The sequence below is a fragment of the Loxodonta africana genome, chromosome X, assembly GCF_030014295.1.
Source record: "Loxodonta africana isolate mLoxAfr1 chromosome X, mLoxAfr1.hap2, whole genome shotgun sequence".
In the NCBI taxonomy this organism is placed as follows: domain Eukaryota; kingdom Metazoa; phylum Chordata; class Mammalia; order Proboscidea; family Elephantidae; genus Loxodonta; species Loxodonta africana.
In genome coordinates this window covers 171,867,738-171,892,537 of record NC_087369.1, presented here as the reverse complement: position 1 = coordinate 171,892,537, position 24,800 = coordinate 171,867,738, and the positions used below count along the sequence as shown (strand labels likewise).

General features: G+C 43.6%; 1 protein-coding gene across 4 annotated transcripts in view; it reads right to left on the bottom strand.

The window, feature by feature from the left end:
- The window catches only part of LOC100664033 (transmembrane protein 185A), a 58,709-nt gene that overhangs the window by 2,661 nt on the left and 31,248 nt on the right, over positions 1-24,800 (bottom strand). For 2 of the 4 annotated variants that reach the window (XM_064277687.1, XM_064277688.1), the window contains 5 exons: positions 15,809-15,985; positions 13,043-13,250; positions 8,837-8,920; positions 770-946; positions 89-212 (listed from right to left, as the gene is read on the bottom strand). In XM_064277687.1, the coding sequence (XP_064133757.1) occupies positions 89-212; positions 770-946; positions 8,837-8,920; positions 13,043-13,250; positions 15,809-15,985 (770 nt within the window). Of the gene's footprint in view, positions 1-88; positions 213-769; positions 947-1,091; positions 1,254-8,836; positions 8,921-13,042; positions 13,251-15,808; positions 15,986-24,800 lie in introns of those variants that run through there. The other 2 variants (XM_010600763.3, XM_064277689.1) reach the window with 2 other exon arrangements.

Here is a 24,800-nt window from a genome sequence, read left to right as displayed (position 1 = left end):
GAGCGTGGGCGCACACAGACGTACACACACACACACACACACACACACACACACCCCGCACAAGGGCTTCCAAATGGTGTGTACATACAGTGGTTTCCTCCCTTCTGTCCAAAGGTCGTTGCCATGAGAGTGATCAGTGAAAGCCACAGCGGGACAAATATCGGTATGCAAGAGAATGCATTGTGGCCGTCCAGTTTGTGAACCAGCAGGATCTAAAGAAAGAAACAGCCAAGGTCATGCTGAGGCAACATCTGCAAGTAGTCAGAGGAAGTCTGCAGCCAGAGCCTCACTAGACACCCCCAGCAGGTCTCAGGGAGGGAAGTGAGCACTAGAGGAAAGAATGGCCACCCTCCCAGTGTCGGGGAGGGGCCGCCCAGTGTCACGTGCCTCTTCAGGACTAAGCAAGGGTAGTTTCTAAGGCCTGTGCTTCTCACGGGAGAGACCTCTTAGTGTTTGTTCTCAGAAACAAACAGCACCTGTTGCACCATTCGCCACAGAAGTAAAATACAAAATACAACTTTCCTTTTCAGAAAGTAGCAGCAGCCATAAATATGGATGCCTCCTGGCTAAAAAGGGGCCCTTCTCACAGCCGATTCCCACCCCCAGACAGGACAGGCTGTTCTAAGTCTCCTGACGGTCTCTGTAGGCATCTCTGTGGGAGTTGGCACCCTGTGAGTTCAAGGGCTCGCCAGCTGCACCAGTGTCCAAGCTGCTGTTATAGGGAAGGGCGGGGCTCTGAATATGAAGACTGTTTCCTCAGAAAGCTCACCTCAAAAGTTAGAAGTGGCACGACGATGGTCATCCAGCTCAGGGCCATTGTTATGTGTGTCCTCCGCTGCTCCGCTATCACATCCATGGAACGCAGGAACAAGACGGACCACACGATGTAGTAGAGGACAACCAGGCACAAAAAGGACATGAGAATCCACAGGGGGACACACACAACCTGAGGGGAGGAGGAGAGGCATCTCTGCAGCTTCCACCACAGCAGATGGAGGCGTTGGCAAAGCCCTGCTGGGTCTCTCTAGTTAAGACAGTGCAAGACTACACAGTGCAAGACGGAATAAGGACAGTCCTACCTCCCGGGACAGCTGCGGGGACAGCATAGTGTTTTTAGCACAGAACCTGCGCTCGGAATGTTTTCCATGGGTCACTGTGGAGGTAGACAAGCCTTCCTCTGCCCCCACTGCTTGTCAGTCATCCAGTCCTGTTAGCATCCTGGCTCCCTGAGGGCCCAGGGCAGAGCTGTCACCCTGTGGACAGAGATACTCTCTCGCCTTCTCTCTTCACAGGCAGCACTCTGCATCCTGCTCCAGCTACTTGGCAATGTATTTGGGAACTCACTCCCCGGAAACGTCAGCTGCCGAGCTTTCTACAGACCCCCTGGCTAAATTTGTAGATAGACGCCGGGTGCCTACACTCCCCTGTCCATGCTTCCACGGCAGCACAGGCTCTGTAAGTTGCTGTGAGACCAGAGAGACCTTACTCCACCTCATACAGCCCGCAGGTAACAGTGGAGGCATCAGCTGGCCAGGCTCTTGCATGGCCCCCAGCCCCTTGGACTACTTTCTCAGTTATTCATTTTTCCTTTATTCATTATCGTACAGGGAAATTGACATTTTTTCTTTTGTGTACAGTTCTATGACTTTTAACACATATACAGATTCATGTAACCACTGCCACAGGATGGATACGGAACACTTGGATCACCTCATAAACACCCCCAATGCTAGCCGCCTTTACTGTTACACATTCTCCCCACCCATAACCCCTGGCAACCACTCTCATTATACATTTATCCTTTCTAGAATGTCATATAAATGGAATCAAACAGCATGCAACTTTTTCAGACCAGTTTCTCTCAATCAGCATGCCTTTGAGCTTCATTCCCTTTGTGTGTATGTGCACGCTGTGTCTATATGGCCATTGTGTATATATGGACAGGTCCTTCCCTTATATTGCAGAGTGGTATTCAAATTTTATTCAATGGTATGGATTTACCTGTTTGCCTATGCATTCACTGACTGAAGAGTATCCAGTCTGGAGCTATCACAAACAAAGCTGCTACAAACCTAAGTTTTCATTTCCCTAGGGTAAACACTGCCCCCCCGCCAAGTATCTGGCATTTTGTCGTACTGTGCGAACTTGAGTGTTGCTGTGATGCTGGCAGCTATGCCAGCGGTATTCAGGTACCAGCAGGGTCACCCATGGCAGAGAGGTGTCAGCTTTCAGACTAAGACAGACTAAGAAGAAGGAGCTGGCGGTCTACTTTCGAAAAGAATTACCCAGTGGAAACCTTATGAATAGCAGCGGAACACTGTCTGATATAGTGACAGAAGATGAGCCCCTCAGATTGGAGGGAACTCAAAATACACCTGGGGAAGAGTTGCGTCCTCAATGTAGAGTCGACCTTAATGACGTGGATGAAGTCAAGCTTTCAGAATCTTCATTTGCTGATGTGGCATGACTCAAATGAGAAGAAACAGCTGCAAACATCCATTAATAATAGAAATGTGGAATGTATAAAGTATGAATCTAGGAAAATTGGAATTCTTCAAAGATGAAATGGAACGCATAAATATCAGTATCCTAGGTATTAGTGGGCTGAAATGGGCTAGTATTGGCCATTTTGAACCAGACAGTCATATGGTGTACTATGACAGAAATGACAACTTGAAGAGGAATGCCGTTGTATTCATTGTCAAAAAGAACATATCAAGATCTATCCTGAATCAGAACGCTGTCAGTGATAGGATAATATCCACATGCCTACAAGGATGACCAGTCAATAGCACTATTCTTCAAATTTTCGCACCACCCACTAAGGCCAAAGATGAAGAAACTGAGAATTTCTGAAATTGATCAAACATACAATCAGGATGCAGTGATAATTACTGGTGATTGGAATGCAAATGTTGGAAACAAAGAAGGTTCGGGAGTTGGAAAATATGGCCTTGGCGATAGAAATGACACCAGAGATTGCATGATAGAATTTTGCAAGACTAACAACTTCTTCATTGCAAATACCTTTTTTCACCAACATGAAGAACGACTATACATGCAGACTTCACCAGATGGAATACACAGGAATCAGATGGACTACATCTGTAGAAAGAGATGATGGAAAAGCTCAACATCATCAGTCAGAACAAGGCCAGAGTCCGTCTGTGGAACAGACCATCAGTTGCTCATATGCAAGTTCAAGTTGAAACTGAAGAAAATCAGAGCAAGTCCCAAACAGCCAAAATACAACCTTGAGTATATCCCATCTGAATTTAGAGACCAACTAAAGAATAGATTTGATGCATTGAACACTAATGACTGAAGACCAGATGAGCTGTGGAATGACATCATACATGAAGAAAGCAAGAGGTCATTATAAAGACAGGGAAAGAAAGAAAAGACCTAAATGGATTTCAGAAGAAACTCTGAACCTTGCTCTTTGAATGCAGAGTAGCCAAAGCGAAAGGAAGAAACGATTAAGTGAAAGAGCTGAACAGAAGATTTCAAAGGGCCCCTCTAGAAAATAAAGTAAAATATTATAATGACATGTGCAAAGACCTTGAGGTAGAAAACCAAACGGGAAGAACACACTCTGTATTTCTCAAGCTTAAAGAACTAAAGAAAAAATTCAAGCCTCGAGTTGCAATACTGAAGGATTCTACGGGGAAAATATTAAACGGCACTGGAAACATCAAAAGAAGATAGGAGTGAATACACAGTCATTACACCAAAAAGAATTAGTCCATGTTCAACCATTTCAGGAGGTAGTATACACGGTCAGGAACTGATGGCACTGAAGAAGTCCAAGCTGCACTGAAGGCACAGATGGAAAACAAGGCTCCCAGAATTGATGGAATACCAATTGAGATTTTTCGACAATTTGATGCAGCACTGGAAATGTTCACTTGTGTATGCCAAGAAATTTGGACAACAGCTGCCTGGCCAACTGACTGGAAGAGATCCATATTTATGACTATTTCCAAGAAAGATGATCCAACCGAATATGGAATTTATCAAACAATATCATTAATATCACATGCAAGTAAAATTTTGCTAAAGATCATTCAAAAAGCAGGGAGCAGCCAGAAATTCAAGCCGGATTCAGAAATGGTTGTGGAATGTGGGATATCATTGCTCCTGTCAGACAGATCTTGACTGAAAGCAGAGAATATGAGACATTTAGCTAGGTTTTATTTGACTACTCAAAAGCATTCAATGGTGTGGATCATAACAAATTATGAACACTGCAAAGAATGGGAATTCCACAACACTTAATTGTGCTCATGAGGAACCTGTACATCGATCAAGAGGCAGTAGTTTGAGCAGAACAAGGGGGATGCTGCGTGGTTTAAAGTCAGGAAAGGTGTGCGTTAGGGTTGTATCCTTTCACCATACCTATTCAATCTGTTCGCTGAGCAAATAATCCGAGAAGCTGGACTGTATGAAGAAGAACTGTGCATCAGGATTGGAGGAAGACTCATTAACAACCTGCATTATGCAGATGACACAACCTTGCCTGCTGAAAGTGAAGAGGACTTGAAGCACTTACTGATGAAGATCAAAGACCATAGCCTTCAGTATAGGTTACGCCTCAACATAAAGGAAACAAAAATCCTCACAACTGGACCAATGAGCAACATCATGATAAACGGAGAAAAGACTGAAGTTGTCAAGGATGTCATTTTACTTGGATCCACAATCAACAGCCATGGAGGCAGCAGTCAAGAAATCAGAAGATGTGTTGCATTGGGCAAATCTGCAAAAGGCCTCTTTGAAGTGTTGAAAAGCAAAGATGTCACCTTGAGAATTAAGGTGCAGCTGCCCCAAGCCATGATGTTTTCAATTGCCTCATGTGTATGCGAAAGCTGGACACTGAAAAAGGAAGACTGAAAAAGAATTGACACTTTTGAATTGTGGTGTTGGAGAAGAATATTGAATGTACCATGGACTGCAGAAAGAACATATCTGTCTTGGGAAGAAGTACAACCAGAATGCTCTTTAGAAGTAAGGATGGCGAGACTACCTCCACATACTTTGGACATGTTATCAAGAGGGATCAGTCCCTGGAGAAGGACATCATGTTTGGCAGTTGAGGATCAGTGAAAAAGGGCAAGACCTTCAAGGAGATGGATTGACACAGTGGCTGCAACAATGGGCTTACTTAAGCATAACAAGGATCATGAAGATGGCGCAGGATTGGGCAGTGTTTCCTTCTGTTGTACATAGGGTGGCTATGAGTCAGAATCAACTCAAGGGCACCTAACAACAACAACAAGATACATACCCAGGAGTGCTAGGTCATATGGTAACTCTGTTTAACTTTTTGAGAAACTTCCAGATTGTTTTCCAAACCTGCTGCACCATTTTACATCTCCACCAGCCACCTATAAAGTTTCCAATTTCTATACTTTCTTGACAATACTTGTTATTGTCTATCTTTTTGATTATAGGCATGCTAGTAGGCATATACTAGTATGTAACTGTGGTTTTGATTTGCATTTCCTTGATGGCTAATGACGTTGAGAATCTTTTCACAAGCTTATTTACTATTTGTATATTCTCTTTAAAAAAATGTCTGTTCAAGTCTTTCGCCATGTTTTAAATCTGGGTGTTTATTTTCTTATTTCTGAGTTTTGACAGTTCATGTTTTGGATACAATTCCTTGTCAGGTATGTGCTTTGCAAGTATTTTCTCCCAGTATGTGATTTATCTTTTCATTCGTTTTACTTCAATTTTGAGCAAGTCCAAATTTATGACTTTTTTTTTATTTTATGGACCATGCCTTTGGTGTCATTTCTTAGAACTTTTTACTTAAGATTCTGAAGATTTTCTCCCACGTTCTCTTCTAAACGTTCTGTAGTTTTACCTTTAGACCTGTGGATCCATTTTAATTTGGTATCTGATTTTCAATCTTCCTGACTAGCTAGTTCTTGGCTGTAGGTTTTGCTGAAGAGTTTATACACGGCCTGGTCCTCTTGTTCTGCCTGCTAAAGCAGTTAGGTGACGAGACTGTCATTCATTGGTGTTCTGTTGTTGAGGGCAAAGTTATTGACCTTACCAGCCTTACTTGCTCGCTCTTGACCTTTGCAGCAAATGTGTAGTCAGACTGCTTCATCTGCTGGGACCTGCACAAGATCGGGGCTTGAGCAATCCCTCAGTCTACTTCAATAAAACATTAAAAATTCCTAACATTTTTTCCTGATTAGACCTTACACTAAAAAATTGGTCTTATCCAGAGTTGTTTCCTCCATGTTACAAAAGAAAAATTCTTGAACCCAATCACCATCCTCCAGCTGCAGCCTGCAGAAGATGTAGCATCGGTGCTTGAACAGTCTTTATTTTTATTGTGCTTTAAGTGAAAGTTTACGATTTGAGTCAGTTTCTCATACAAAAATTTATACACACATTATTATGTGACCCTAGTTGTTCTCCCTACAGTGTGACAGCACACTTCTCCTCTCCATCCTGTATTTCCCATGTCCATTTATCCAGCTCCTGTCCCCCTCTGCCTTCTCATCTCACCACCAGACAGGAGTTGCCCACATAGTCTCATGTCTCTACTTGAGCTAAGAAGCACACTCCTCACCAGTATCACTTTATGTCTTACGTCTTATAAAAACAATTTTTTTTTTTTTTATGTCTTATAGTCCAGTTTAATCTTTGATTAAAGAGTTGGCTTTGGGAATGGCTTTAGTTTTGGGCTAACAGAGTCCGGGGGCCATGTCTTCTGGGGTCACTACAGTCTCAGTCAGACCATTAAGTCTGGTCTTTTTACTAGAATTTGATTTCTGTACCCTACTTTTTTCCTGCTCCACTTCAGGAACTCTCTGTTGTGTTCCCTGTCAGAGCGGTCATTGGTGGTAGCCGGGCACCATCTAGTTCTTCTGGTCTCAGGCTGATGGAGTCTCTGGTTTACGTGGTCCTTTCTGTCTCTTGGGCTCATGTTCTCCTGTTGTCTTCAGTGTTCTTCATCTCCTTTGTTCCAGGTGCATTGGGACCAAATGATGCATCTTAGATGGCCGCTTGCTAGCTTTTAAGACCCCAGATGCCACTCAGCAAAGTGGGACAGAGAACATTTTCTTAATAAACTTTGTTATGCCAATTGATTCGGATGTCCCCTGAAGCCATGGTCCCTAGACCCTCACCCCTGCTACTCTGTCCCTCAAAGTGTTTGGCTGTATTCAGGAAACTTCTTAGCTTTTGGTTTGGTCCAGTTGTGCTGACTTCCCCTGTATCACGTGTTGTCCTTCCCTTAACCTCAAATAATAGTGGTCTCATACCATATTTGTCCTTTTGCAACTGATTTCACTCAGCATAATGCCTTCCAGATTCATCCATGTTATGAGATGTTTCACGGATTCATCATTGAACAGCGTTTTTGATTAAGAATATTTTATCAAAGACTTTGGGCAAAAGTTATGAATCCCATTTTCACTATTTATGGAGGCTACTCATGTTCTCTTATTTTCTTCCCTGCCCCTAAATGAATATTTTCTTTTTTTTACTGTAGTTTTTACTTTTGTTTTTTTTAAATGTAAACCATGTTCATTACAGAAAATATCTAAAGTGCAAAAGTGTACATCAACACATATTTTATGATACCATTCATATGAAATGTCCAGAACAGGGGAATCTACAGGGACAGAAAAGTAGATAGCGGTTGCCTAGGGCTGGGGGAGGAAAGACAGGTGATAGCTAAAGCATACAGGGTTTCTTTTCGGAGAGACGAAAATATTCTAAAATTGACTGTGGGGATGGTTGTACTTATCTGTGAAGATACTTAAAACCATTGAGCTGTACACTTTAAATTGATGGGTTGTATGGTATTGAATGATATTTCAATAAAGCTGTTAAAAACACAAATTCAAAATAAAAACAAACAACAAAAAGTATACATCATGCAGCATGGGGAAAAACCACGGGCACAACTCACCTCCAGGAGGTAATGGAACCCTTCTGCCTTTGTTCCAATCCTGTTTCTATGCATTTAATAGCTGACACCATACTGTATTCTCATGTTTGTAGCTTGCCATCTGTCTATCCGTCCGTCCATCTGTCTGTCTGTCCATCCATCCCCATCCACCCACCCACCCACCCACCCATCCATCCATCCATCCGTCCGTCCGTCCATCCGTCCGTCTGTCCGTCCATCCATCCATCCACCTACCTACCCACCCCCCCACCCATCCATCCATCCATCCATGTGCTGTCAATTTTAACCAAACACACATTAACTGGAGCCACAGTTTAAAAGCATGACTTAGATCCCACTGCTGACAAGAGTGTAAATTGGCACACCTTTCTTGAAAAAGCAAGTTGGCAATGCAGTTGTACTAGAGACTCTCAAAAGCTTCCCACTCTCTAACCCAGTAATACTGTCTTTGGAGTTTTTCCTGGGAAAACTATCCATAAATCAGGCAAAGATTTTTACGCACAAAAATATACAAGGCAACACGACTTATAATCACAAAATACTGGCAACAACCTGAATCTTCAGAGACAAGGGGATGGTGGAAGAATATTTTACATAATTAAACCTTAAAATCTATGTTTATAAAGAATTGACCTGGGGAAATGTTATGATACAACGTCAAAACAAAAAGCAGTATACACAATTATACATGCAGTGTGATCTCAGCTATCTACATAAAACAATAGAACCCCAAAGAAGAAACAGAAAACACAAACCAGTGGTGGGATTATGGTGGATTCTTACTCTATTAGCTATGCTTATGCTATTAGCTATATCTGTCCCAAGTTTTCTACAATGAACATGAATTACTTTTACAATAAAAATGAAAAGTTTTTTTTAAAGATTTAGAACGTTACATACAAGCCATGGCCAGTGGATGATCTTGTCCAGTCTTAAGGCAATGAATATAAACTGAAGAATGTTGACAGAGCACAAGATTTCTAACTAAAAAGGAAGAGAAGAATTAGTTAAACAAAGTAAAAGTTGCATTCAATACTGGAATGACCTGGTTAACATACTGTAACGTGATGCCAATTACAACAAAGTAAAACCTTTTGAAGTTACACTAATTTTTGGTACCTGAGAAGCCAAGCAGTGCTGCCCCCAAGGAAACCTGCCGCTGGTGTGCGCCACGTCCCCTCTGCTCAGTGGCTGCCCCACCCTTTATGTTGCTCCAGGCCCGAGCAGTGGATGCCCCAAGCTTCCTTCCTGCCCCACAGCAAGCATCTCTACTGGTAACCATCCCTGTACTTCCTTCTTCTCTTACCCAGGCCTCGGCCCTGGGCCCCACCCCTTCCTTTCTGGCTCCTCAAGGACCTTGTACGATCAAAACATCAGTTATAGATTCCTTACTAAGACTTTAACCCCGCCTACTCCACTGATCTTTCCCACAGCGCAGAAACAAGCTGAACACTTTTCCATTAAAAACAAAACCACCCCCAAACGAAAGAAAGCCAGCCCCCCTTGATCCTGTACTCTCTTAGCCCTAGCTCTCTCACTCCTTTGCTTTCTGAGCTGGTACTGGGAGCTTAATCTCCATGGCCTCACTTCACATTTCCAGCTCCTCCCACTGTGATTTAGCCTCCACCCCCACGGCCATGGGGCGCCAGCTTTCACCAAGATGACGATCACCCCTGCTGTGGTGTCAGAATATTTTTCAGTTGGCACCCTGACAGGGTTGGCCACTCCATTCTTCCTCAAACTCTCCTCCTGGGCTTCTAGGGCCCCACCACGCAGTCTTGGCATCCTCCTGCTCTGGTAATCCTTTTTCTCTCCTCAAATGGTGATATTCCCCAGAGCTTTAAACCCAGTCCTTCTGTCTCCCCAGTAGACACATACATATGCGTACCCCCACTTTCACTTACTCACTCTGCCCTTGGGGGAAGACGATGAACTTGCATCGTCTCCTCTTGGTTGGTTCTCAAAGCTGTCTCAAATCTAGCCTGCCTTCTGAGCACCAGGCCCAGCTGTCCATATACCCTGTTGCTGTCCTATAGGCACCTCAATGAATCGAGCCCAAAACTGAGTTGAGGCACCTTTACCCTGTCCCTCCCCCTTCTCTGTAGGTACCAAAACTGTCTAATTACCCCAGCCACGAAGCTGGGCAGCACCCAGATTCCCCGTCTCATACTTGCATTCAGTCACCAAATCCTTCACACCTGAATCCCCTCTCTGCTCTCTGTTCCAATTACTATGGTCCTAGCTCAGGCTCTCCTTGTCAACCTCACCCCCGCCTCGACAGCCCCATTACCAGCCTCCCTGCCCCCAGTCCGATGGCCCTGTGCTCTCCATCACCCTCTAGGCTGCTTTCCACTCCGGCTGGAACACTGGCCAGCGTGCTTACACTACTTGCCACCCTTTAATGGTGCCCCAAAGCCTACGGAATGAAAATTCAAACTTTTCAGCACGGCACACAAAGCTGTCTACGATCTGGCCCAGAGGTTCCCAAAAGTTTTCCAGACTCACAGGGCAAATACTGACTTAGTCATTCCTTCACAGGCTCCTGTTGTTGTTAGTTGCCATCGAGTCAGTTCTGTAACCATCTCTGTACATCTCGACCCTGGATCCCACCCCTTCCTTTCTGGCTCTGTGTGTGCACAGTAGAACTGCTCCATAGGATTTTCAAGACTGTGACCTCTTTGAAGCTGATCACCAGGAGCACTTTGGGATCTCACAAAAATGCAAAGGCTTGGCTGGGGAGGGAGGGGCACTACAAGGATTTAGTGGGCAATGGTCAGGGATGATAACTGTCCTGCAATGCACAGGACAGCCCTATTCAACAGAAAAGTTCCTACCCAAAATGCCGATTGCACACCCTCTCCCCCACCGAGAAACACTGCTCTCAGTGATCGGTTTTCAATGTCAGCTTTTGAAAATGATTCTAAAGCTTGGTTCTAACTTCATTTGTTCAGGTAACAGAAAAAAACATACAAAGCAACACAGGCAGAAAGTCGAAAAGTTTGGATGAATGGATGGAAAAATACCTGTCACCAATACAAGGAATAAAGATTCAGAGGGAAGTTGGGTAAGGATTCTGGCGCTGGTGGAGAAATCTGAGTTTACAAATATGACTTTAGGAGTCAACTGCATCTAGGTGGTAGTGGAAGCAGGAAGTGTGAACCAGATCATTCAGAGAACGTGCCCAGTGAGAACAGAACACGCCTAAGACTGGAATCCTACGCAAGTGACTTATAAGAGTAGGTGAGGAAGAGGAACTCAGCAAAGGAGCCAAAGACAGAGACGTCCAGAGAAATGGGGCTCATGAGGAGCAAGGGGAGTCTTGGGATGTTCCAAGACATGGACAACAGTCACAGACTAGCAGAGCATTTCTGTAAGGGGAAAGGAGAAGCACAACCGCTAAGCAGAGGATTGCCAAAGTTTTGCCGCTGCTGTTTTGTTTTCTCTTTAAGATGAGACCAAAGTTCCTGGAGAGTGTGGACAAGCTCTGGAGCAGAGGCTTAGAGGCACTGGAAGGGGCGAAGTCTGAAACACACATGTCAGAGAACAGGTATGGGGCAAGCAGAATGGCAGGGGGGAGGAGGTTAAGAGAGGCAAGGGATTCATGTGACTGCTGGGAATTGGGGGCACCATGCAGAGAGACAGGCGGCAGATGCAGAAGGGAAGGAGGGCCGAGCTCCGTGCCTCTCAGCCTTGTTTTCATTACCGCTACCAGCTGGGAAGCTTTTTTGGACACTTCTTCCTCATTGACCCTCCCCACGAAATTTTACCAGTACAGATATCTTGTATATCTGTTTATATACTGTATGTGCACCTGTATTTTATTTGTAGAAAGAGTTCAGATTTTTTTCCCAATCTCCCCCCATCCCAGTAACAATTTTTGCCCCCCACCCCCATCGAGAAGGCATGGTCGGGTGGCACTGGAGACCATAAACCTATGGTGTCCAATCCACAGGCCACGTGACTCTCTTCAGCAGCACCTGGCAACTGGCAAGCAGCCAGTGGGAAGCCTGGATTGATGAAGGCTTAGGGCGTGCAGGGAGGGTGACCTGGGCAGCAGAGGTGCTTTCCCTCTAGGTTCCACCCCTACTGACCAAGCACACCTACCTGGGGCCTTTCCTCCAGTACCAAAGTCCAGGAATCCCTGCCCCTGTTCAAGGCCAAGCCCTTCCTGGTACTCTGTGTTCTGTTCCTTCTGGCTCCCAGGGAGCCTTGCTCCATCATCCTCCCTTTCAACTGGCACCTTCCTCTCAGGGTAAGTGGTTGAGGCTCACATACCCTGAACCACCCTCTGGCTCATAGGCACCTTCCAACCAAACTGCAGTCTCCTTGTTCCACTTTTTAGGCTGCCGGCTAAAAGCAAGGAGTCTGTATCCTCCAGCTCTCCTGTCAAGCCATCTCCGCATGGCTCCAGGCCCTCAGCTTCCATGCAGTTAAGAGCTTGGACTTTGGAATCAGGCTGACGGAAATGGAGTCCTACCCCTGCCCCTAATGTGAGGCCAGGAACAAATTACTTCCCCTCTTTGGGCCTCAGTTTCCCCAAATGGAAAACAAGGATGACAACTGCACCTACCTCACACGGTTGTAGTGAATATTTAATAAGATACTGCATATAAGGTGCCTAGCACAATGCCTGGCACACAGTAAGTGCTCAATACATGTCATCTGCCGTTATTCCCACTATTATTATTGGCATTACTAGTATTGCTACTTTGTTCATCTGTGTATCCCCCATGCTTAGACATATGCTAGCAAAATGTGGACTGACTGGACAAATAAACAGATGGGCACATCAGGATAAGCTACCCAAAGAGCAGGCAAGAGGCTAGGCCACGGGGTCTGAGGTGGAGAGGGAAAGAAGTGAGCAGGAAGAAGACTGACGGCCTGGGTGCAAGCCAATGTTCTAAGTCAAGAAAGAGAAGCAGGTTTACTTCTATCGCCTTGTCTGTCCTTGTATACCACGATCTAGAATGAGTGAGCACTCTCTTTCTAACAAAGGGCAAGATATTTACCCTCAAATAACTGACCCAAAGAGTTTTTAATTATAATTGTAACATAAGTTATAAATTCTTAATTATAGATAGCATTATTAAATACAGGAAATCTCACCTCTAGTGACCTGTCATGTCGAAAGCCCCAAACACAAGCTGCAACAGACACGGGGGAGACAAAGAAGAGTGGCATGAAGACCAGAAGCCAGAAGTGGCTTCCTCTCTCGATCCGGTCACAGACCAGGACCTCAAACATCAGCAGGAGCAAGTGGATACCCACTGCAATTAACATGGCTTTGAATTCCACACACGTTTCTCCTTCTGCTCTAAAAAGGGACATGAGAGAAAAAAAAACCCTCAGTTTAGAATCTGCATTACAAGCAAGCAGTCCATGTTGATGCTTTGAATCTTATTAGTAAAACTGACAAAAAGTGAAAGAAAGCCAGGTAGAAATCTAACAGAAACCGAATCTTTAATAGGCAATCTTTAAAACCTCAAAGAAATGCTACATGACAAGAATGAACATTACCACCAAGCTAGGCTTTCACTGTATAAGGACTCACACAAGGAGTGGCCACAGTTAGGATTTCCCTGACCCTGCACATAAAACTTTTGTTCATAAACTTAAATTCAACTACAAGAGTTGCTTCTCAGATTATTCAAGCCGACGGCTTCTGCTGCTTAAAGCTGACAAACACTCCTTAAGTCTCATTTCCTCATCTCTCAACCAATCAAAAACCATGTAAACCATGCCACGCAGTATTATAAAAAATAACTCTAGGTTTAAGAACAAGTGTGTGTTATATTTCAGTAGTAACTATTGTTAGGTATCACTTTAAAATGCAACTATCAAGTACTGATGGCTTTTTTATTTTTCTCTCTAGTCCACCAGGATGATTTAACACCTGGAGATGAATGGTAAAGAGCAGAAGCCCTCAAACCAAATCAGGGTATTTAGCTGTTTCAGCATCATGTATGAACTTAATAGATTAACAATGAAAAATAACAAGGCCACTGATTAGGAAAATGCTTAATACTGCATTTGAAAGGCCTACAACAGTCATTCAAAATGCATACTTGCATTTCTGACCCGTCTTGTTGGTGATCACACACCTGAGTTTAGGACACAAAGAAATCACGGTCAGCGGTTATGCTGGCAAGCTCTACTCAGTACAGTCAATCACGCACACTCACTTCCTTTCCTTGCTCTAAAAATCTTGAACCTACAGAGAAGAGTTCAAATAGCATCTAAATATCAATTAAAAAAACCCATTGTCGTCAAATCAATTTCGACTCGTACCGACCCTATAGGACAGAGCAGAAGTGCCCATAGAGTTTCCAAGGAACGCTTGGTGGATTCCAACTGCCAACCTTTATGGTTAGCTGCCATAACTCTTAACCACTACGCCACCAGGGTTTCCAAATATCAATTAGTGGCACTTAAAATGTTTAGTTATTTAATTTTTCATTATCTGAGTATCAAATACATTAGATACCTGAAAAAAATCCCATAAAAAAGAAGACTTGGATCCACACAGGTAATCTTATTAAAAAAAAATCTAAGAACTTTTAAATAGCTAACATGAAAGTGCGTGGCCCCAACCCCACCAAGGCGCTTCAGAGTTTCTGCTCTTCTCAGCATAAAAAGTACATCACAAATAGTGGCTGAGCAAAAGATACCTGAAGAAATCCTGAATCTGTATATGATATGTATTTTACATAATCTAAATCTTATTTTAAAGTTAATAATAAAGAACTAAACAAGTTGAGGTGGTCCCAAGGTCTACCCTTTTCTCACCAGAGCAGCTGCCCTAGGCTGCTATACAGATCTCCTCTCCCCTCCCCACCTGCCTCAGGGCCATTCCTTCCCTCCCTGCCTTCCCTGTGAAGGTTTAGACTAGGCCTCTACCTCACCTTGGAAACCCTGGTGGCATAATGGTTAAGTGCTACAGCTGCTAACCAAAGGATCAGCAGTTCAAATCCACCAGGTACTCCTTGGAAACTCTATGGGGCAGTTCTACCATGTTCTATAGGGTCACCGAGTCAGAATCGACTTGACGGCAACAGGTTTGTTTTTTTTTGTTTTCTACCGGATCCCAGGCTCACCCCCGCCTCCTCCTCCTCCCACCTTTATACAGTTAAAGTCTAGCTTGGTTTTTTTTTTTTTTGGTGGTAATGTTCATTCCTTTCTGTAGTTCCAGTCTCTGCGAGGGAGAAAGGAAAGGAATAAGGTGGTCCCCTCACTCTCTGGCTCTCCCAGGCACCTGCAGCACCAGGCTGTGGACTGGAGTGGGCCAACTAGCAGCGATGTAGCCCAGCTGAGGCATCCAGGAATCAGGGGCGGGTGGAGGGCAGGCTGAAGCAGGTAAAGATTAGTCCTCTCCCCTGCTCCCAAAGGCTCTGCTCTCCTCATTTCTCTTCGCTCCCCAGCTGCTCTCAGGGACTTACAGTCTCCTGGCCAAGCTAGCTTCCCCACACCGGTGACGGTACTGAGAGCCCAGGACCAGGAGACTGGGGCAACAGGAGCCCTAGTTTCAGGACTGATGACCAAATCTAGAACTCTGAGCACATGCTCCTAAAAACAGGATCGTTTCATACTCCTAGGCCTGGCATGGTGTAACAGTTCTATATTGTGGGTGCATTTTGGATTATACAGGCTTTTGTGAGCTGGCTAGGAACTTGATCACCCAAAATGACACTGCTTTTGCAGGAAAACACGCTGTAAACGTTAATTTTTAAAAACTTAGAAGTCAGTTTTCCTGTCATATAAAACTCCAGAGAAGGGAATGAGACAAATGGTGCTTACTCTATCAATAAAAGTGAGAAAAACTAAGATATTGCTCTTTCAGAGCAGAAACTAGTAGACTGTGTAAAGCAGTATTACCGATATTGGGGATTTCGTGCCCAGACTCCAGTTCCAACTGAGGCGCCAACAATGACCATTAACTTCCACAGCCATATTGGCGTAAAGACAGCCCAGTAACTCCACTGAATGATGCCATCCAGACGAAGGGCCAGCAGCACAGAAAACAGCAGCAGACAGGCGTATATGAGGAATTTACTAGGAGAAAAGCAAAATGATTAAAGAGGATCCCTTTTTTACAGACATGTGAAACTGACAATGGGGGGTAACAACAGCGATATTTTTTAGCACACAGTCATTAATGTACACCAATGTTCACTGCAGCACTATTCACAACTGCCAATGGGTGGAAACAACCGAAATGTCCATTGACAGATGAACAGATAAACAAAATGTGGTCCGTCCATATGATGGAGTACTACTCAACCATAAAGAGAAATAAAGTCTTGACTCATGCCACAACATGGATGAACCTTGAAAACATCATGCTGAGTGAAATAACTCAGTCACAAAAGGATAAACATTGTATGGTCCAACTTAGATGAAATATCTAGAACAGGTAAATGTATTAGTAGTTACCAAGAGTAAGAGGGAGGGGGAAAAAGGGAGGCATTGCTTAGGGAGGCACTGAACTTCTGTTAAGGGTGATGGAAAAATCTGCAAACAGATAAGGGTGACGGCTGCACAACATGATAAATGTAATTAATGTCACTGAATTGTGATGTAAAGTGTTGAAATAGCAAATGTTTTGTTATAAATATACTTACCGCATTTTTTAAAAAAAACAAGGCACTAATTTAACAACACTTTACTGAAGGGTTCTATGTCGTAGACGTACTGTGTTAGGGGATAAAAGAAACATAAAGAAGACTAAATCACATTCGCTGCTTTCCAGCAGGAGGGAATACACAGAGAAACATACGATTGTAACACAACTTGACGTGCTGCAATGGTGCTCTAGGCAGACACGACAACAGTGGGAACCCAGAAGAGGAAATCCGGATTGCATCTGGGGCACTGGGAAGCAGAGAGGTGATGGCCCTGGAGCTGGGCCTGGAAGACACGTAGAAAGCTGGCAGACAGGAAAGAGAGGTGAGGAAGCGTACCAGGCAGAAGGAACAACCCCTACCAAGACATGGAGACTGGACAATGTGAGCACATTCAGGATATGGCCAAGTTCTGTCACTGATTCTGTTTAAAAGACAGCCATCTGCCATGTTCATATTCAATAACATTTTAGTACATTTATTCTATTTTTCCTGACTGACTGAAACACACACACACACATTTTCAATCTCACATAAAAGGGAATTCCTGAAGACAACGTCCTTAAAATATTAATTAGAAGCTACATTGTCAAGGACTTGATTTACTAACCTTGTTTTTCTAACAGAAACTGGATTTACCCTCCCACCGTAAGGAACTGGACAAAATATGTGAAACAACAGTTTTTGGACACGGACAGCAGGCAGTAGGCAATGAGGGACCACGGTACTAGAGAGAAGGGAAGCCCTACTGTTGGCCCAGCTTGCTGCCTGCAGGCAGTTTCCAGCTACAGCACAGGGAGGGGAACCCAAACAGACCAGGGCCGGTGCATTGCGATCTTCTGACCTACAGAGATCAGAGTTCAGAAAAGCCACGGCAGCCAGAAGCTGTGGGGCAGAGTTCTGGAAAGAAGGAAAGCACAAAGAGAGCAATCCAGAGGTCTGGTTGGAAAGGGTCCCCTGGAAACAAGTTTATTATCTCACAGTTCTGTAGATTAGAAGTCCAAGTGGGCTCAGTTGGTTTCTTTGCTCAGAGTCTCAAAAAGCCAAAATCAAGGTGTTAGCTGGCTGGGCTCTTATCAGGAAGTTCTGGGAGGAATCTGCTTCCCAGCTCATTGAGGTTGTTGACAATTTTCAGTTTCTTGGGGTTGCAGGACTGAGGTCCCCATTCCTTGCTGGCTGTCAGCTAGGAGCTGCCCTTAAATCCTAGAGGCCTCTCTCTCATCCTAAGGCCCTACATCTCAAAGCCAGCAACAACATACTGAATCCTCCTCAGGCTTGAAATCTGACTTCTCAAACTTCTGCCACATCTTCCTTGCTTCCAACCAGAGAAAGTTCTCTGCTTTTTAAGGGCTTACATGATTAGATTGGGACCACTGGAATAATCCAGGATAATCTATCTATTTTAGAGTCCTTAACTGTGGTAGGGAGGAGCCCTGGTGGTACACTGGTTAAGTGCTTGGCTGCTAACCAAAAGGTCAGTGGTTTGAACTCGCCACCCGCTCTGTGGGAGAAAGACAGGGCAGTCTGCTTCCGTAAAAAGATTACAGACTTGGAAACCATATGCGGCAGTTCTACCCTGTCCTGTGAGGTTGAATCGACTCGACTGCAGCGGGTCTTTTGGTATGGAACTGTGGTGGGTAGATTCTAAGGATGTCCCCAAGATTCTCATCCCCTGGTTATTCAATCAAACATGAATCTAGGCACTGCTGTGAAGGGACTTGACAAAAGAATTAAGGTTTACTAACTAGCTGACCTTAAAAATAGGGGAAAAAAATAGGGAGATTGCATAAAAAGACCAGACTTAATGGTCTGACTGAGACTAGAAGAATCCTGGCGGTCATGGTCCCCAAACCTTCTGTTGGCCCAGGACAGGAACTATTCCTGCAGACAACTCATCAGACATGGAAGGGACTGGACAATGGGTTGGAGAGAGATGCTGATGAAGAGTGAGCTACTTGTATCAGGTGGACACTTGAGACTGTGTTGGCGTCTCCTGTCTGGAGGGGAGATGGGAGGGTAGAGAGGGTTAGAAACTGGCAAAAGCATCACGAAAGGAGAGACTGGAAGGAGGGAGCGGGCTGACTCATTAGGGGGAGAGTAAGTGGGAGTATGGAGTAAGGTGTATATAAGCTTATATGTGACAGACTAACTTGACTTGTAAACTTTCACTTAAAGCACAATAAAAATTATTTAAAAATTAAAAAAAAATAGGGAGATTGTCCTGGACTATACAGGTGGGCCCAACAGAATTACATGAGCCCATAAGAGCAGAAGAGGAAGGCAGAGGAGTAAGTCAGAGAGATGTGGCAGAAGAAAAAGCAGAGAGGAGATGGGGCAGAAGGAGAAGTCAGAGAGATTCCAAACATGAGAAGGCCTTGATCTGCCATTGCTGGCTTTGAATATGGAAAGAGGACTGTGAGCCAGAAAATGAGGGTGGGCCCTAGAACCTGAGAATGACCCCAAATGACAGCCAACAAGAAAAAGGAACCTCAGCCCTACGACCACAAGAAATGGAAATCTAACAACAACCTGAGTGAGCTTGGAAGCGGATTAATCCCCAGAGCCTCCAGAAAGGAATACAGACCTGCCAACACCTTGATTTCAACCTTGTGAGACACTAAGCTGAAGACCCAATTAAGCCAAGATGTATTGGGACTTCTGACCTATAGAACTGTGAGACAATCCATTTACATAGTTTTAAGCCATTAAGTTTGTCATAATTTGTCATGGCAGCAACAGAAAACGAATAAGTAGCCTTAATTACATATTCGCTAATTCCAGGGTTTAGGGCGCCGATATTTTGGGGGCCATTCTGCCTATCACAATATAAGACAAACTATATTTCAGAACAGGAATATTATCAGGGACAAACAGGGGCAGTTCATAATGATAAAGGTATAGATTTGCCAAGAGGATATAAGAATTATAAATGTTTATATACCTAATAACAACAACAACAACAACAAAACAAACCCAGTGCTGTCGCGTCGATTCTGACTCATACCAACCCTACAGGACAGAGTGGAACTGCCCCATAGAGTTTCCAAGGAGCACCTGGCGGATTTGAACTGCCGATCTTTGGTTAGCAGCCATACCACTTAACCACTACGCCACCAGGGTTTCCCCTAATAACAAAGCTTCAAAATATATATAGAAAATATAAAACAAAAACAAACAAACAAAAGAAACCCCACTGCCGTCTAGCTGATTCTGACTCACAGTGACCCTACAGGACAGAGTAGCACTGTCCTATGGGGTTTCTAAGGTTGTAAATCTTTACACTGCCTTCAGTATGGATTACGCCTAAACATAAAGAAAACAAAAATCTCACAACTGGATCAATAAGCAACATGATGATAAACGGAGAAAAGACTGAAGTTGTCAAGGATTTCATTTTACTTGGATTCGCAATCAACAGCCATGGAAGCAGCAGTCAAGAAATCAAAAGACGCATTGCATTGGGCAAATCTGCTGCAAAGGACCTCTTCAAAGTGTTGAAGAACAAAGATGTCACGCTGAGGACTAAAGTGTGTCTGACCCAAAGCCATGGTATTTTCAATCGCATCATATGCATGTGAAAGCTGGACAGTGAATAAGGAAGACCGGAGAAGAATCGATGCCTCTGAATTGTGGTGTTGGCGAAGAATATTGAATATACCACGGACTGCCAGAAGAACGAACAAATCTGTCTTGGAAGAAGTATGACCACGATGCTCCTTAGAAGCAAGTTTGGCAAGACTAAGTCACACATACTTTGGACGTGTTATCAGGAGGGATCAGTCCCTGGAGAAGGACATCATGCCTGGTAAAGTAGAGGGTCAGCGGAAACAAGGAAGATCCCTGTCTTAGTCATCTAGTGCTACCATAACAGAAATACCACAAGTGGATGGCTTTGCAAAGAGAAGTGTATTCTCCCACAGTCCAGTAGTACAAGTCCAAACTCAGGGCGCTGGCTCCAGGGAAAGGCTTTCTCTCTCTGTAGGTTCTAGAGGAAGGTCCTTGTCATCAGTCTTCCCTTGGTCTGGGAGCATCTCAGCGCAGGAACCCCAGCTCCAAAGGATGTGCTCTGCTCCCGGCGCTGCTTTCTTGGTCATACCAGGTCCCCAACTCTCTGCTTGCTTCCCTTTCCTTTTATCTCTTGTAAGATAAAAGGTGGTGCAGGCCACACCCCAGGGAAACTCCCTTTACATTGGATCAGGGAGGTGGCCTGAGCAACAGTGTTACATCCCACCCTAATCCTTTTAACCACAGGCAGAGATGACGATTTATAACACACAGAAAAATCATAAAATGGAGGACAACCACACATGGCCTAACCAAGCTGACACATATTTTTGGAGGACACAGTTCAATCCATTCCAACCCTCCATGAGATGGACTGACACAGTGGCTGCAACAATGGACTTAAGCATAACAATGATTGTGAGGATGTCATAAGACCAGGCCGTGTTTCATTCTGCTGTACACAGGGTCGCTGTGAGTCGGAACCAACTCTATGGCACCTAACAACAACAACAAATCTTTATGGAAGCAGACTGCCACAACTTTCTCCTATGCAATGGCTGGTGGGTTAGAACTGCTGACCCTTCCGGTTAGCAGCCGAGCATTTTAACTACTGCACCACCAAATGAAGCCAAAACAAGAAATAGAAAATTCCACAATTATAGTTAGAAATGAACACTCCTTCTCTCAGTAATTGGTAGAACAAATAGAAAATTACTAAGGATATAAAAGACTAACCATACCGTCAACAACTTGACCCAGTTGACACTGACAAAACAATCCTCCCAACAGCAGCAGGATACAAACTCGCTTCAGGTCCACATGGAACATTCACCAGGATAGACTGTATTCTGAGCCATAAAGCAAACCTCAACAAGTTTAAAAGGATTGAAATCATGCAACATAAATCTCTAAGCACAACGTAATTAAAAAAGAAATCAATGATAAAGATATTTAGAAAGTTTCAAAACACTTGGAAATTAACAACACACTTCTAAATAATCCAAAGGTAAAAGAAAAACACGTTCAAAGACTTGTATTCGAATGTTCAAAGCTTTACTCTTAACAGCCACTGGAAACAACTCAAATGTCCATGAGCTGGTGAACGGTTAAACCAACTGTGGAATCCATTCAATGGAATACTAACCAGCAGTAAAAAGGAACAAACTACTTAGGTGTGTACAACATGGATGAACCTCAAATGTATTATGCTAAGTAAAACAATTCAGGCTCAAAACACAATATACTGGGTGACTCCATTTATTTGATATTGTGGAAAAGGCAAAACTATAGGCAAAGAAAACAGAACAGTGTGGTTGCCAGTGGCTCTGGATAGGGGAAAGGCTGACAACATGGGGGTACAAGAGAATTTTTTTACAGTAATGGTACTGTTCTAGATCTGTATCTTTGTGTCATGGTTACACAACTGTATGGATCTGTCAAAACTCGTAGAACTGAAGACTAAATATGATGAATTTTACCATATGTAAAATATACTTCAACAAACCTGACAATCTACTGATCTATGTATACACATACACACACAATAACATCAATGGTGAACACTTCTTGAATGTTTTACTATATAGCCTCTTTGTGTCATAGATATTAGAAAAAAAAACACACTGCCATCGAGTCGATTCGATATTATTACCCTAATTTTATATATGAGAATAAACCCATTGCCACTGACTCGATTCCGACTCATAGTGACCCTACAGGACAGAGTAGAACCGCCCCATAAGGTTTGTGAGGAGCAGCTGGTGGATTTGAACTGCCGATCTTTTGGTTAGCAGCTGAGCTCTTAACCACTGTGCCACCAGGACTCCACCTATGAGAATTAGGGTATGTAAAAATGGCATAGCATCAGACCCCCTTGTCTAACTTTAAGAGGGGGGAGGATAATCACCAAGATTAACATCAGCCCGGTGCTGATGATTCCCTTGTAGTAGAGGTTAGACATACCTCCACCCTCCAACCTTTTTACCAATTCTGACAACAGTTATCCCTCCCACAGCACTCTCTACTTTTCTGCCGGGTTTGATAATTCACTGCAGTGGCCACACAAAACTCACAGACCATACTCACGATTATGGGGTTTATTAGGGAAGTAATAGGTTACAATTCAGGATCAGGATCAACTTGAAAGTAACAGGAACAACTTAGGATACAGTCCTTCAATCACGGTAGCTGCTTCTCAGCCATGCTCGCTGGCAGGCCTTTCGCCTAGCCCCCAGCCCTCGCTCTCGGCTCTTGATCCTTGGCTCTCATACTCAGCCCTCAACCTGGCCTCTGCCCTGCTGGGGCAACTGTTACAGAGCTCTTTAGCTCCACCAAAAATTGCCCGGTGGCTCCCTACTCCATCAGGAAGCGTCCTGCCTGAGGGTGCTCAGCTCTCTCACATCGTGGGTCAGTGAGCCTAGTCTGCCAGTCCTGTGCTGCTGTTGTCTCATGCCCTCTTTAGTGTTACTTCTCTCTCTCTGTCTCCTAGGTCTAGAAGGTTCTCAGCACAGGGATCTCAAGTCCAAAGGACATACTCCACTCCCAACTCTCCTTCTTCACGGTAGTGAGGTCCCCTTCCTCACTCTGGGAGTGGCTCTTTTTAAGCCTAGTGGGATGGCAAAACCAACCCATCCCCTACAAAGAGTTCCACGTACCTTATTTGCATGCCCCATCCCCTGCAAGGGATTCACACACCTTAGTTGCAGTAGCAAAAACTATCCGATACCCTTGGTTGGCTACATGCACCTTATCTGCATAGTCCCACCCAATCATTTTGTGGGAGTCACAAGACTATGGCTAGAAGGGCCATATTAAAACAATTCACTGCACTGCAGGATAATACTATCTACCTCATAGGGTGGTTGTGAACATAAGGTACTGAATATGTAAAGTGCTTTGTGTAAAGCACTTAATAGGCGATTCTCAAATTTTTAGTAGCAAGAGTCCTTTACACTCTTAAGAATTACTGAGGACCCCAAAGAATTTCTGTTTATATGGGCTATACCTATTGATATTTACTGTACCAGATATGTCTTAGTATCCTAGGGCTGTCATAACAAAGTACCGTAAACAGGGTCGCTTAAGACAAAAGAAATTTGTCCTCACAGTTTTGGAGGCTAGAAGTCCAAATTCAGGGTGTCAGCAGGGCCATGCTCTCTCTGAAGGCTCTAAGGGAAGATCCTTCCTTGCCTCTTCCTAGATTCTAGGGGTTGCTGACAATCCTTTGTGTTCCTTGGCTTATGGCCATCTTCTCTCTGTGTCTGTGTCTCTTTTTATAAGGGAATCACTCATATTGTATTAGGATTCACCCTACCCTAGTATGACCTCATGTTAATTTAACTGGTAACACCTTCAAAGACCCTATATTTCCAATCAAGGTCAAGTTCACAGGTGTCAGGGGTTAGGACTTCAACATATCTTTTGGGGGGAGATAATTCAATCCATAACAGATATTAAAACTGGTATTTTAAAAGTATTAACTCATTTAAAATAACGAAAACAATACACACATTACACACCAAAAAGAATAACTTTTATGAAAAAACTTCTTTCCAAAAGCAATAAAAATTTAGTGAGAAGAATGGCACTGTTTTACAGTTTTGCAAATTTTTTAAATGTCTGGTTTCATAGAAGACAACTATATCCTAATACCCATATCTGAATTTAATTTGTTGCAATATGTTGTTTTGGTTCAAGTATATAAAGAAAATCCAGCCTCACAAAGATATGCAGTTAGAAGAGAACTGAGTATTTTAATAGCTCTCTCAGATGATTGTGAATATTATTCTTCGATAGGACACTAAAACTCAACAAGTGGTACTTTCTTAAAAGTTAACAGCAATGTGGAATCTGAAAGCCTATAAATGAACTGTTTGTACTCTGCTACATTAAAACCCAGTGGCCTCTCTTGCACTTTGAATGAATCTTTTATAATTGCATGCTTATGTAAGTGTCATGTAGGTCACATGGAAAATACTGGTTTGCTGAGTTATGAAAATCTTTCAAATGCTCACACATTTCAATATACAATCCAAAAAATGACATTAGTTAATATCACCATCCATCTCACTCCAACAAGGCTGGCATTAATCCAAAAAACACAAAATAATAAATGTTGGAGAGACTATGGAGAGATTGGAACACTTATACACTGCTGGTGGGAATGTAAAATGGTACAACCACTTTGGAAATCGATCTGGCGTTTCCTTAAAAAGCTAGAAATAGAACTACCATCCAAACCA